Below are 13,703 nucleotides of genomic sequence, written 5' to 3'. Positions count from 1 at the left end.
AAATACCACGCAAGTGTCACAAATGCATCTAACACTGCTACACTCAGTCACAACTGGCCACACATTACCACTTCCCCTACTGCAGAGCCCATGCCTGCTATATACTCTGGGGCTTTGGTGGAAAAACCACTCCCAATCTCTCACCAGGTGCAACTCAACTAGTGCCTAGCTACTGGCCCCATTTCCTGTCACACTCACGAAGTTGTAGAACATAAGGAACCTCCCACCAAGTGGGGATCTACTCAGTTACTTAGGGTTCCAGACCTCTTACAGAAGCTCCTTGAGGATCATCCCTAATCAATTCCTTTCTCCATTCCTCCATTTCCCCATACAGAAACTGAGACATCAGTTCCAGAGCCCTCTGAAAAGCCCTATTCCAAATCCAAAGCAGGAAACTGGGCTGGCCACTGATCTCAGCAATTTCAACCCCCATTCCCAGCAGTGCATGTGTGTGGGAGCAGGGCCAAGATCTGTCATTCCTTCAACACGCCCTTACAGGCCACTCCTGTGGTTCCAGTATAGGGCCAGCTGGGCTATAGCCCTCACTTCCTCCAGTGAAAGTCTGGGCCCTCCCAGGGGCTTTCAAGAATGAATCCCTTGCAGCCAGGGAGCTCCCCCTAAAGGTTCTACCCAGAAAGACTCCCAGCATTCCCTAGTTTTGCCATCTGTGTGACCTTGGCTAATTTCCCAACCTCTCTGTGCTAGGATCTCAAGTTCTGTCTGCAGACTCCAACAACCCCCTGACCCCAAAACCTGTGTGTGTACAAGCATATATACATGTATATATGCACTTGTGTGTGTATGTGCAATGCACACTCTTCAGGGAGGGAATTGCAGGACTACTATGTAGCCTCTGACCTAGGATGGGGGAGAAAGCAGGGATCCTCGGCTGTGTACAATGCTACAATCACTCTCTTACCCTCATCCTTCAGGCAAGGGCTGGGAAACAGCTGGCAGAGATCTGGTCTCCTTCCATGGAACCTCCCATTCCCAGGTGGTTGGAGTCAACTCTTCCCCCCACCTCTCTAGGCTTTTATTTACCAGAAGGAGTAGCTGGAGTCCCTTTTCATTTCCCAAGAGAAGTAGAGGGACAAACCCTGGGCAGAGACACAGGCTAGCCAGGCATGTCCATATAAATGTCTACCCATTCTGTTTACTAGTACACTTTTGTAGTCCTTGCTAAGTGGTGTGTGAGCATCGGGCCCCAAAGAGACCCACACAGCCCGCCCCAAGTCCCTGGGTGTCCCAGGAGCAGGTCTTGCTCAAAGAGGGAAAGACTTCTGGCTTGTATAGGAATCCAGGATATATGTCCAACTGTCCATGCATACCTCCTTGAGAACCCATAAGTACTCAAAACCCACAGCCTTCAACCTGATAATGCCATTATTGACCAAGCATTGCCTAAGGCTGGAGGCCAAATGCCCATATTTTAGAAGAGAAAACCAAGCAAAGGAGAGAAAAATTAGTTGCCCAAGAATATACAACTTAAAAGTCATGGCCTGTGATTCAAACACAGCTTAGGTTCGCACCCATATGTATAAACACTAAGGAATGTCCATGCTCACAATTCTCTCAGTTCATACACACACAGGCAGCCCCCTCCTGCACATATTCTCTCTCTCTCTCTCACACACACACACACACACACACACACACACACACACACACGCAGATCTACACTCTCCCACGCCTGGGGCCTGTCAGCCACATTCTCCATTGGCTCCCTCCCTCCAACAGGGACAGGGGCAGGCAGGGAGTCCACATTCCCAGGTTTCCGCCCTGACCCTGAGCCCCCGCCTTCCCCACTCAAAGCACACATTCCTCCTGCTGCAGCCAGATAACCAGCCCCAGGGGGAGGCCTGAGGGATAGCGAGGCATTCTGGGGGCCAGGCTGCTGGCCCTACTCTGGGTTGCCTATTGCCTTGGTCTGGCCTAGTAGGATATCAGGAGCTTTCCCTGCAGGTAGCCCCCACACCTCTGGCCAGGCTAGACCCAAGGCTTTAGTCCTTATTCTGGGGACATTCTCAGGCCCAGAGCCTCACTTTTCAGAAAGGGCCCCCAGGGGTCTCCCAACTCCTCTTAATGCAAAATCCCTTACAAAATCTAGTTAGGAACTAGACCAGGACCTGGGAAGCCCTCAAGACTCCTCTCTTCCGTACTTTTACAGTGGGTCTCTCAGTAGGTGAAAACCTGGGTTCCAGACACCAACAACCCCTAGGCAATTTCCCCCATCTGGGGATAGTGGTGGTCAATTCTCACAACTCTGCCTGGGGTGTAGCCACTTGGAGGTTCAGCAATTCTGGAGATATTTGCATATCCAGATGGCCAAGACTGGAATTTCAAAGAATTCCCCAAGAAGAGGCAGCTGGCTTCTGGGTAGTGGCCCTGGAGGCTCACAGCTGTTGGGATGGAAGGCTGGGGAGCCTGGAGCCCCCAAACACAAGAGAGATTAAAAAGGATAAAGAGGACAAGGGAAGACAAGAGCCCTATCACCAGCCTCACCAGCCCCCAGCTCTGTTCCTTCTGTCTCCAGGCCTCTATTCCTTGGGGTATGAAAAGAAAATGTCCCAGTTGCCCAGAGTAGGTGGGCAGGGAAATGAGACTGGGCTGGTTGGCCGGGGTGACAGGGACTGCCTGCCTCTGGGGAAAGGCAGCAGCAAGCACCAGGAAGAAAGCTGCCAAAAAAATATCAGATCTCCTTATTCATATGAAGTGATGGACATGCCTTTGCTTCCCTGCAACCTATAGCCAGGTGGGCAAAGGCCATGGCATGTACCCTACTAACCTGTCCACAAGCCAGGGATATGGCTATTGTACCAATGGGAAGGATAGAGGGGTGCTCAATACTTCTGGCAGGCCTTGGGCCCTGCTCCCTGTGATAAGGCTCTGATGAGCCTGACTGAGCTAGGCACTGGCCCATCCAGTTCTGCATAAAGTGTGAACAAAGCCAAGCCCAGAGAGGCCTTCCCACCCCAACAAAAGCCCCTCTCAGGTTCTGTCCAAACAGATTTACTGACCACCCACCTCTCGGTTGTTACAGCCATGGGTCACCACTGCCCTCTGCTGGCCACTCAGGCACTAGCATCCACTCAGAGACCAGCTCACTCCCTACCCAAGCAAATGCACTTTAGACACTTCCTCCATCTGTGGGTACAGAAACTTAAACCCATCTGTCACCTACAGTTAGAGGGTGGCAGGGGGCAGGATAAGCAGGGACAGTGTGTCAGAGGAGAAATCACAAAGGAATCCTTCCCCCTACCCCTACCTCCACAAAATTTACACCCTAACCTTCAGGAGGAAGTGCCCTTTATATCCCACTTAGAGGTTGAACCCACCCTCATGGAAAAAGTACCTGCCCCATAACCTGTTATAATGCACCAGAACCTCTCTTCACCCCCCTTCTCTTAAGCTCTCTTGTTTCTTCCAAAAGAGGACCAGGATGAGATGGTCTGGTCCTCTTAGCATAGAAAAAGCCCCATTTCTCTGGCTGGTCTGAGGAAGCCTTGGTCCCCTCTGTCATAGTGCAACAGGTGACTGGAAATCCTGGCTGCCCTCTGAAACAAGGCCAGGTCCCCGTAACTTACTCCAACATCCTACAAGCAGCCCACACCTTTCAAAGATGGCAGCAATGCTGACTGGGGACACTGCCCAGAAGGACTTAACCAGTATTGTTCCTTAATTAGCTGGGGGAAGCTCCAGATACCCCTGCAGTCAAGTAGGTAGCCTAGCTTTTGCTAACTACCGTAAGCATGACACATCTTTCGAACCCATGAGATGGTGCTAATTTGGAAGCCCAAACTTCAGATTGTATTTGTGAGCTGTTTCTGGAAACCTCCAAGTGAGGGGGCCCAAGAAGGAGCTTTGGAGCTTCCAAAGTTGATCTCCCTTCCTATGGAAAACTTAAAAGCTGAGAAAGCACAATTTGGGGGAGTAGTTGATTGTAGGTAGTATGGTTAGGAACACTAAACCCTCCCTAGTCACTCTTTCACTAGGGGCCCTACAATTTAGGTCAGGGGAATATCTTTTAAGCGTCAAGATTTCTAAGTACTTAGAAAGACGTTCAAATAGGAGGACAAGTAGCTCAAAGCAAGGGGAGAGATGCCTGAGAAAACGGTAGCTATTTTCCCTAATATCCTTAGAAGCCCGAGAAGGAGCACAGCAGATTCATCAAGGCTGGCGCTACTCTTCCCTGGACAGCAGTAACTGGCAGCTTAGTCTGGGCACTTAGGAGCCCCAGCCCTGGAAAAGGCCATTCTACCAATAACAACTTACACAGGAGGATAAAAACAAATAAATTCCACTCAATTAAAAACTATAAAATGGCTGTCTTCGTGCTAAGATATTCATACAGTTCTACATGTGTTAAGAGGCAGATTATACTTGGTCTCTGATCAGATGCAGCTCCACAAATAACTCAAAAGATGCAAAGTGACTACTTGTCACTAAAAACTGTCTACCTGATTCAACCAGCCCAGGAGCAGTCACTGAGAAAGGCCAAAAGCTGGTTGGTGATCATATTATATATAAAGCCACTGAAGCCCAAGGACTTAATGGCTTTAGACAGCCCAACCTTTGAGTTTTCAGTCATATCAACTAAGGTAAAATATGGCAACAATGGAGGAATGTATTTGTTTCATGAATATTAAATATGACAAAGCGATACCACAGCCAGTCCCAGGAACTAGCCCATCCCAGGAATTCGCCTAGAAACATTCAGAGGAGCCTGAATACCAACTATTTAGCAGCTGGGGCTTTTAAGGCAGGTTTTGTGGGGTAGAGAGAACTCAAAGCCACTTTCACCTAAGTATGTACACAACATAAGGAAAAATTAAATAGGAAAGGGCTCCAGAAGCACCTCAAAGGAAATTTATTTTTCTCTTCTTGGACATATATGAATGTGTATTTGGGAAGTTTGCTACCTTCAGTTATTTATTTATTTTTTTTAAAGATTTATTCATGGGAGACACACAGAGAGAAGCAGGCAGAGACAGAGGCAGAGGGAGAAGCAGGCTCCATGCAGGGAGTCCAATGCGGGACTCAATCTCAGGACTGGGGGATCACACCCTAAGCTGAAGGCAGATGCTCAACTGCTAAGCCACCCAGGTGTCCCCTTTCAGTTAGTTATTTTCTATTAAAAATCTGCTCTCACGGGATCCCTGGGTGGCGCAGCGGTTTGGCGCCTGCCTTTGGCCCAGGGCGCGATCCTGGAGACCCGGGATCGAATCCCACATCGGGCTCCCGGTGCATGGAGCCTGCTTCTCCCTCCGCCTGTGTCTCTGCCTCTCTCTCTCTCTCTCTGTGACTATCATAAATAAATAAATTAAAAAAAAAAAAATCTGCTCTCCCTTGTATAATCTCACACCCATCAAAATAGCCCATCACTTGAAAAAAAGTCTCTCACAAAGAGAATTAAAAGGATATGGGTCCTTAATACTTGACAATTTTCTGTGGGGTAATAAAGATGCTTATTCCTGAGAAGGAAGGAAAGATATGGTCATGATTCAGAAGACCCAGCAACTAAAGTTCTTCTGTTACAACCACTGGGTATTGGGGGTATCATACAGCCATCTGAGACAAAAGCCAGTTTCACCTTAATTGCAGACAAGGGACAGATTACAGGCATTCCAACTGAATTTGAAAAGAATTCATTTTTCTACCTAGGGCTCAAAATAACCTGTTGAGGCAAAGAGGAATGACTCAAAAAGTGAAGTATTATAGACAATGGAAGTGGGAAAGGAATGCCTCTATTGCTAGGTTGGTGCAGAGAACACGGACCCTCACTCTGACCACACCATGTCCTTCTCTCTATAGACCTTCCTGTCATTCCCTAACCCAAGAACCCTCCTTCTGAGTCTCTGTGCTATCCAAAGTGTAGAAACCAGCAGGACAATGATGCCTTTGACCACTGGCCAATAACAGAGCATGCAAGTATCTGAAATCATGAAACCAAAAGTGATGCTGCAACTCTAACTTGTCCAAGCACTCCATGTTAAGAATTAAGAAGCAAAGGGAATTCATACACTTGATATTCCAATATTGATACATCTAGTAACTGCTGCCTCATCAAGATCATCAATCAAGGTTACTGTAAATAAACTTTCACATGTGATAAAGCCAGACATTCCTGTAAAAAGCAATGTGACCCCAGATGAGAACCACCCTGGGCTAACACACTTTTCTTCATGAGTGGGGAATGTGGCCTCCCTCACTGAGGCTTTGTTCTGGGCAAGGCTATATGCATGCAGACGGGACCAAATACGCTTTCTATCCAAATAAGCAAAACCAAATTGCATTCAAGGGCCTAATGTTCATGACCATTCAAACGCTTTCATTTGGCACCTACAAGCCAGTATGATGGCTTTTATTTAGCACTTATAAATACTTAAGAGCACTCCTGTGTAAGTATCTACATTATGACCTAGTCAATGGTAATGAGCTGGCTGCTCTCTAAGATGACAAAGAATGGGCTTTCAGGATCTGTGCAACTATGACCTATAGTCCCCAGTCTAGTTAATAGCAAGTCTAAAACTGATGAATTCCTACCTGCCCATGACACTGAGAATATAGGTCAAACAATTTTAGGTTAGAGCTCAATTCTAACTCCTTTCCCCACACCTGTTAACAGTCAAACTTTCTTTGCAAGGTCAAGAATGCCAGAAATGCCAGCAAGTAGCCAACAGGGAAGCAGCAGTTTAAGAGTTTCAGATTATTGCACACTTTAGTTCCGAGATGGAGGGATAATGACACTGAGAGATAAGACAAGTTAAACAAGTTTTAAAACCAAAAGCAGTGGACATTTATTCCTCAATTTTTGTGCAAGAGTGTAAAGATGCATTTGAAAGAACCTGATGGCTAGAGAGCATCAGCCATGGCCTTCAGGGTGGCCTGGTTTACAATTAGATTAGGAGAAGGAAGGGGAAAAGGTAACTTGCCTAGTTCACACGAACGATGTTTCTGGCAAACACAGTTGTTTACAAGTTTCAAACTACAATTTACTAGAGTCGAGGGAAGACTTCAAAAAGCCACATACAGTACAATGTAAAATTGGATGAACATCCTTCAATGTCAGTGCAAAGTAATTATGTAGACTCTCCAATACAAGATTGTGCTGTTTCCCAGGTTCGGTCAATGGTGCTCTTTTACAATCACAATCACAGAAGCTTAACTTACCAAATAGCAATGCCTTTGTTTTATCCTATGTACCAAGGGAATGTCACAAGGTTTTGGTGAAATGCAGCTTAGTTTCATTAATAAAGCAGATTTCTTATTTAGTTTAACAGTCATGTTCCTGGAATACTGCACACATAAGTTTCATGGAACTGCTTTTCAGCTTATGCCCTTATCTTGTTCAGTAAAATTACTTTCAAGATATCCTTTTGACTATGTAAACTGGAATTGTTTCATGATTTTGAAATGCAACCAGGAAAAATGAAAACATTTTCATTAAAACATTAGGGGTGGGGAAAACCCACCACTAATCTCTGCTAGACAAAGTTCTAAAAATCAAAAAGCCTATTCACACGAAATTATATGTAATGACTGTAGTAATCAGTTTATTACACAGATTAATCATTCTTGAACGTACAAGCTCCAGAGGAGCAATTGGGTCTTTAAATATACACAAGTATTTCCATCAAATGAATTTTCACCCTTACATCCAGATAGACCTAAGCAGTTAAAAACATAAGAAAAATAAGAGCTATTAGCTATATATTAACTGAGAAACCACATACAAACCAAAGAATGTGGAAGAGAGAAGGGGGCTGAAGGACAAAGGTTGAAGGGTGGGTAGATGCAAAAGATGTGGGACCAAAGCCCATCACACTTTATGTACTAATAGCTCCAATCCATTTTAAATGTTGACCAGTTAAACTTAGACCTTAAAATACAGGATGTGGGTAGAGTTTAATCTGGTTGGTCATAACTTTCACCTAAGACGTAGGTTCTTCGGAATAAAATGAATACAGAAACAGCTTCATGTTCTTCACCTTGCTTTTCATAACTGTTCTGAGTTTAAAAGAATTCCACTTAAAAACAATCTCCTACAGGTCAGTGGAGCTTTTCTTCCCCATCCAAGCATACAACATACCTACCACCCCTCACCTTGCCATTATCCAAATTTAAGTCAATAAGGAAAACTTTTAGTCTCACACCTAGGTTATGCTTGGAGAACTGGCTTGTCACACACACACTTCTCTGCTAGGAGGCAATGTTGGTACAGAAGTACAGTATTTCTAGTTTGTTGTTCCCAGTATGTACAACACGCAGCACTGCTGTATCAGGTAAACATGTGCACAGGGGAAGATGAGGCGTGGGCTCATAGAAAGCAGTCAAATGGAAATCAAAAGGACTTTCTCTTTCAGAGTTCCCCTATCTTTATTTGTAGAGGTTATCCAATAATTTCTTTAATTACATCGCATACTTCTGAGTCCATTCCCGAGCTATTCTGTTGTACCTGTACACACAAAGAGAAGCTTGGCTTAACACAGGTGAGGAGTCAGTCAGACAGACAGCAACAGATTTCATTCATTATCCCATCTAGTAACTTGAGGGAAATAACTAGTACTATTCTAGCAAATCCTTTTTGTTTATTCATTCATTTACTTATTTGAGAGAGAGAGAGAACATTCTCAGGGGGAGGAGCAGAGGGAGAGGGACAAGCAGACTTTGCACTGAGGGTGGAGTCTGAAGCAGGGCTTGATCACACAACCCTGAGACCATGACCCGAGCCAAAATCAAGAGTGAGACGCTTAACTACTGGGCCACCCAGGCACTCCTCTTTCTAAATTTCTAATGACATGCTCGCTTCAGTAGCACATATTCTAAATTTTTTTTTTTTTTTTTCATATTCTAAATTTCTAAAGAGCATTTATTCAGTGATGGTGGGAAAAGGCTGTAAAACCTGAAACAATGTCCCATAAATACTACCTAGTGGAGGATTCGGATGAAATCTTAGCATTTATTCTATATTTGATTGACCTATTTCTAAGAAAGATCTTCAGTCACTGATTCATCTCTTTGGAGTTCTTAAAACTATATAATTCTACATTATGTGGTTCTTGATTAAAATGATATAATACTTTCCTTTGTATCAATAAAATTAGTCCTGGCAGAACTTAACAATTTAGTTGCTTAATGAATGGGTTTATTGTTTCAGAATAACATTCTAGTAATAAAATAAGCAGAGCAAAAGATTTTATAATTCTCTGTTTAAAAAGGGATGCAGAGGGATGCCTGGGTGGCTCAGAGGTTGAGAATCTGCCTTTGGCGTGTTCCTGGAGTTCTGGGACTGAGTCCCACATTGGGCTCCCTGCAGGGAGCCTGCTTCTCCCTCTGCTTATGTCTCTGCCTCTCTCTGTGTGTCTCTAGTGAATAAATAAAATCTTAAAAAAAAAAAAAAAAAAAAAAAACTTAAAAAAATAAAAATAAAAATAAGGGATGGAGAAAATTTTAGTGAACGTTACCACTATAATGACTGGGAAATGCCTTTAGGGAGGCATTCATGCTCACCTAGATATTGGACAAAATGGTTCTCTCATCAAAAAATTTACTAGTGTAGGGCATCCGGCTGACTCAGTTGGCAGAGCAGGTGACTCTTGATATCAGGGTTGTGAGTTCAAGCCCCATGTTGGGTGTAGAAACTACTTACAAAAATAAGAACTTAAAAAAGTAAAAATAATAAAAAATAAAAATATACTATCTATAAGCCTCTCTAACAGCATTCAAATAATTCTTAGTCGTTTATATTTTAACTTTAGAAAATTATCTACTTTCTCCCACCTATTTCCTCCTATAGTTTTACTGAATAAAACACAAAATAAAAAAATCAGAACACTTTCAGTTATTATTTTTTTTGATATCCTGACCACTCTTCAATAATTCATAGTATAGGGACACCTGAATGGCTCAGCGGTTGAGCTCTGCTTTCGGCTCGGGGTGTGATCCTGGGGTTCAGGGATCAAGTCCCACATCAGGCTCCCTGAGGGGAGGCTGCTTCTCTGTCTGCCTATCTCTCTCTGTGTCTCTCATGAATAAATAAATAAATTCTTTAAAAAAATAATTCATAGTACAACTCTAAAGTATATAGATTCTACATTAAGATTTATTTTTAAAGGAAATTTGGGGCTTTCATATCTTGTTGTATTTACTCCCTTTCTTTTTAGATTATGCCAAATGATAGAAAATCAATTCCCTTTTCTCATTAATTTACAAATACCTACCAAAGACAGATGGACTCTTGATGCAAAATGCTTTAATAATGTCAAATGCCAAGCTGAAGACAACTTAGAAAATACACTATAGAGAAGTTTTTCTCAACAGTGGGAGTCATTTGAAACAATTAGAAATAAGATCAGGGGATCTCTGGGTTGCTCAGTGGTTTAGCACCTGCCTTCGGCCCAGGGTATGATCCTGGAGTCCCGGGATCAAGTCCCGCATCGGGCTCCCTGCCCGGAGCCTGCTTCTCCCTCTGCCTGTGTCTCTGCCTCTCTCTCTCTCTGTGTGTCTCTCATGAATGAATAAACAAAATCTTAAAAAAAAAAAAAAAAAAGATCAGCATCCTCAACTTATAATGATACTCAATGTAAACACTCTTCTTTCTTTCTGTCCCCAGCTGAGCGTGTTACAACTTCATTTTAAATATCTGACCCACACTCACCCCACCCCTGAGTTAAAACTTGAGACACAAAAACATCTCCGTATCACCACAGGTACCTTTCTGGCCATACTTACTTTTCTCTATCTGTTTTGTAGATCCGAGCAATCTCAGGCACTAAAGGATCATCTGGATTGGGATCACACAACAGAGAACAGATGGACAAGAGTACTGTAATGAAAAAAAAAAAAGGTATAAATTAGTAAAGGTTATAAGCAAAGGGTTGAAAGAAACATGAGATCCCAATACATGGGAAAATTCTAAGAATTTATTCATATTGTAGTGCCTAGTAGGTTTGTGAGTGCTACCTAAATTTATAATTAGAATAAACAAAAATTCATTTAAAATTTCTCTTGAACCCCTAAGAACACTCACCCAGGCTGATGAAGTGACTTGCCCAATGTTCCCTGGTTAGTGAGTAATTAGAGTGGAATTAGAATTCAGGTCTTTTAAATCCTAGACTAACAATTCTTTTCATAGACCATAAAATTCAGTTTTTAGAAATCCACGTTTAGAGATAAATGGTTTTCAAATTCCCAAAGACAACCACACTACTGAATGCTCCTAGAAATGACAACCATGAAATCCAACAATGTTTTCTTAATGACAGGTATTACATTCAGATACAATATATTTATTTCATTTTTAGTTGAAAACAATTCAGTCTAAGAATATAAAGGCCAGTATTTGCCCTCATTTGAGGCTGGCCACACTTATTATGCAGGATACAACAAACCAAGGTCTCAAATTCTTTTCTGTGACACTTTAGAATCTCAACTAAGCCATTTCCTCAGGGACAACCTGGAACACAGCAGACAAATCTCAATAGTATAATTGCCTCTGTTCACATTTGTTATAAACTTATATATTCCTTATTGAATGCAAAGAGAAGGCCAAGGCCACTCATCATTACATTAAATCCAGGGGCCTCTGACATACTGAAATAAATTCCAATTCTTCTATTATGATGTAACAAAACTTAGCTATCTTATTTCTCTCTAATATTCTGCAGCAGGAGGCAATGAGTCTGAGCCCACTTTACCTCCAAAACATCAAATTCACCAGGAAAAGAATTTATTCATTTTCCTATCAAACCTATTCTATAGAGATCAAGGGCTTGCTTCTGTGGGTGAAGTAAAAGTTCATATGCCCTTTATCATTCAGTTTGTTAACAAAAAAGCTATTTTCCTTGCCTTAAGAGTATATGGAAAATAAAAAACACCAGGAAAGATGCTTTCTGACTCTTCATTCCTGTTGCCCACAATTCTGGCAGATGGCATTCCCAAAACATCTTCTCTTCCCATTGTCAGGTGTATCACCTGATGCCCTCTTCAAGCACAGAACATTCTAACAGCAATAAGGAAAGATTTCATGTATTTCCTGGAAATGACAACAGGAAGTTACAGATTTTTGAATGTTCATGAAATTATTGACTATAGAAAGAAACTTGTCCAGTCCATCAAATTGGCAAGAGTTCAACTGAATCTTCACCTAAAATTAGACATGCTACCAAATTAGCAAATTTGGTACAAATCTGCATTACAAATTCTCTTACTATTCTAATTATTCCAATAAGAAAACCTTAAATATTTTTTTTCTTAAAGAAGTAACTATTCTTTCTTTCCAGGAAAGAAAGGTGGGGTGGTATCTGGACCTGGTAAAAAGATTTTATTGTGCTACTGGGGGAATTTAATTCATAAAAAACTTATTTTGGCTTATTAATGTACTATACCTTCCTTCTATACAAAGAGAATTACTCCTATTTCTATAACCTAGAGAGATTCTTCACTGAAGTGATTAAATTTTTACCCTCATATACATTTTTCATCACTATATACTCATTTTCATTAGTGTCATAACCCACTGTCACTTCTAATTCTAAAAACATGTAATCAAGTGGCTTTATGGCACACTTAATTGCTTCCTTTAAGCTTTCTGTATATTTAGATCCCTAACATAAACACTCAAAGTGGAAAGAATTTCAGGTCAAAGCTACTGCCCTCGAAAAAGGAATAATTATTATCACATATAGGATTCAGGCCTCTCAAAGAACTGCTTGCCCACACATTCAATTTACAAAAGGGAATCATTAAAACATTAAACTTAGATACACTGATATAATCAAATACAATAAAATGGAACTGCAATTATTTTTAAGGTAGAGGGAGCATAAGTCAAACTAATAGCCCTTATGATTTAGAGTAACTAAAAAATCAACACTAGGCACAGAAAAGGGGGAAGGAAAAAAAACAATTTTAGCTACTAGACCTTCTCACTCCTCAACGCACATACACGCTATTCCTGTAATTTCTAATTTTCAAAAACAATACTGTCACAAATATATTTCAGCATAAAGCTTTTTTTCAGCATTTGAGGCTGTCTTTTTAGTATAAACAAATGAAACTAGGATTACTGGGTCAAAGGGAAGTAATGATTAAATCTCTTATCTTTTTTTTTTTTTTTAAGCATTTTATTTATTTATTCATAGAGACACAGAGAGAGAGGCAGAGACACAGGCAGAGGGAGAAGCAGGCTCCATGCAGGGAGCCCGACGTGGGACTCGATCCCGGGTCTCCGGGATCACGCCCCGGGGTTGGAGGCGGCGCTAAACCCGCTGAGCCAACAGGGCTGCCCAATCTCTTATCTTTTAATACATACTGACAGACTGGGCTATACAGATCTATACTTTATCTGTAATACGTAAGTACCCATTTCAATATACTTCACCAGCATTTGGCTTTCTTTTTATTTCTTTTTTTTTTTTTTTTTAAGATTTTACTTATTTATTCATAGAGACAGAGAGAGAGAGAAGCAGAGACACAGGCAGAGGGAGAAGCAGGCTCCAAGCAGGGAGCCTGACGTGGGACTCGATCCAGGGTCTCCAGGATCACGCCCTGGGCTGCAGGCGGCGCTAAACCGCTGCGCCACCTGGGCTGCCCTGGCTTTCTTTTTCTAAGGTTTTTGTTAAATTAAAAAGGTGAAAGAAGGGAACTTAATTTTCATTTCCTTCATTATTTTGCTCCTTTCTGTCTATTCATCTGTTGGGATC

At 42.1% G+C, this 13,703-nt stretch overlaps 1 protein-coding gene across 4 annotated transcripts in view; it reads right to left on the bottom strand.

Moving 5' to 3' along the window:
• Positions 1 to 6,772: 6,772 nt before the first annotated feature.
• Positions 6,773 to 13,703, bottom strand: part of UBE2D2 (ubiquitin conjugating enzyme E2 D2) — a 54,225-nt gene continuing 47,294 nt past the window's right edge. For all 4 annotated transcript variants that reach the window (XM_026017307.2, XM_072749696.1, XM_026017317.2 and 1 more), the window contains 2 exons: positions 10,732 to 10,825; positions 6,773 to 8,455 (listed from right to left, as the gene is read on the bottom strand). In XM_026017307.2, the coding sequence (XP_025873092.1) occupies positions 8,410 to 8,455; positions 10,732 to 10,825 (140 nt within the window). In that variant the 3' untranslated portion in view covers positions 6,773 to 8,409. The remainder of the gene's footprint in view (positions 8,456 to 10,731; positions 10,826 to 13,703) is intronic.

The sequence above is a fragment of the Vulpes vulpes genome, chromosome 2 (assembly GCF_048418805.1).
Source record: "Vulpes vulpes isolate BD-2025 chromosome 2, VulVul3, whole genome shotgun sequence".
Classification (NCBI taxonomy): domain Eukaryota; kingdom Metazoa; phylum Chordata; class Mammalia; order Carnivora; family Canidae; genus Vulpes; species Vulpes vulpes.
The sequence above is the reverse complement of the archived record's forward strand: the minus strand, read 5'-3'. Positions and strand labels throughout refer to the sequence as shown.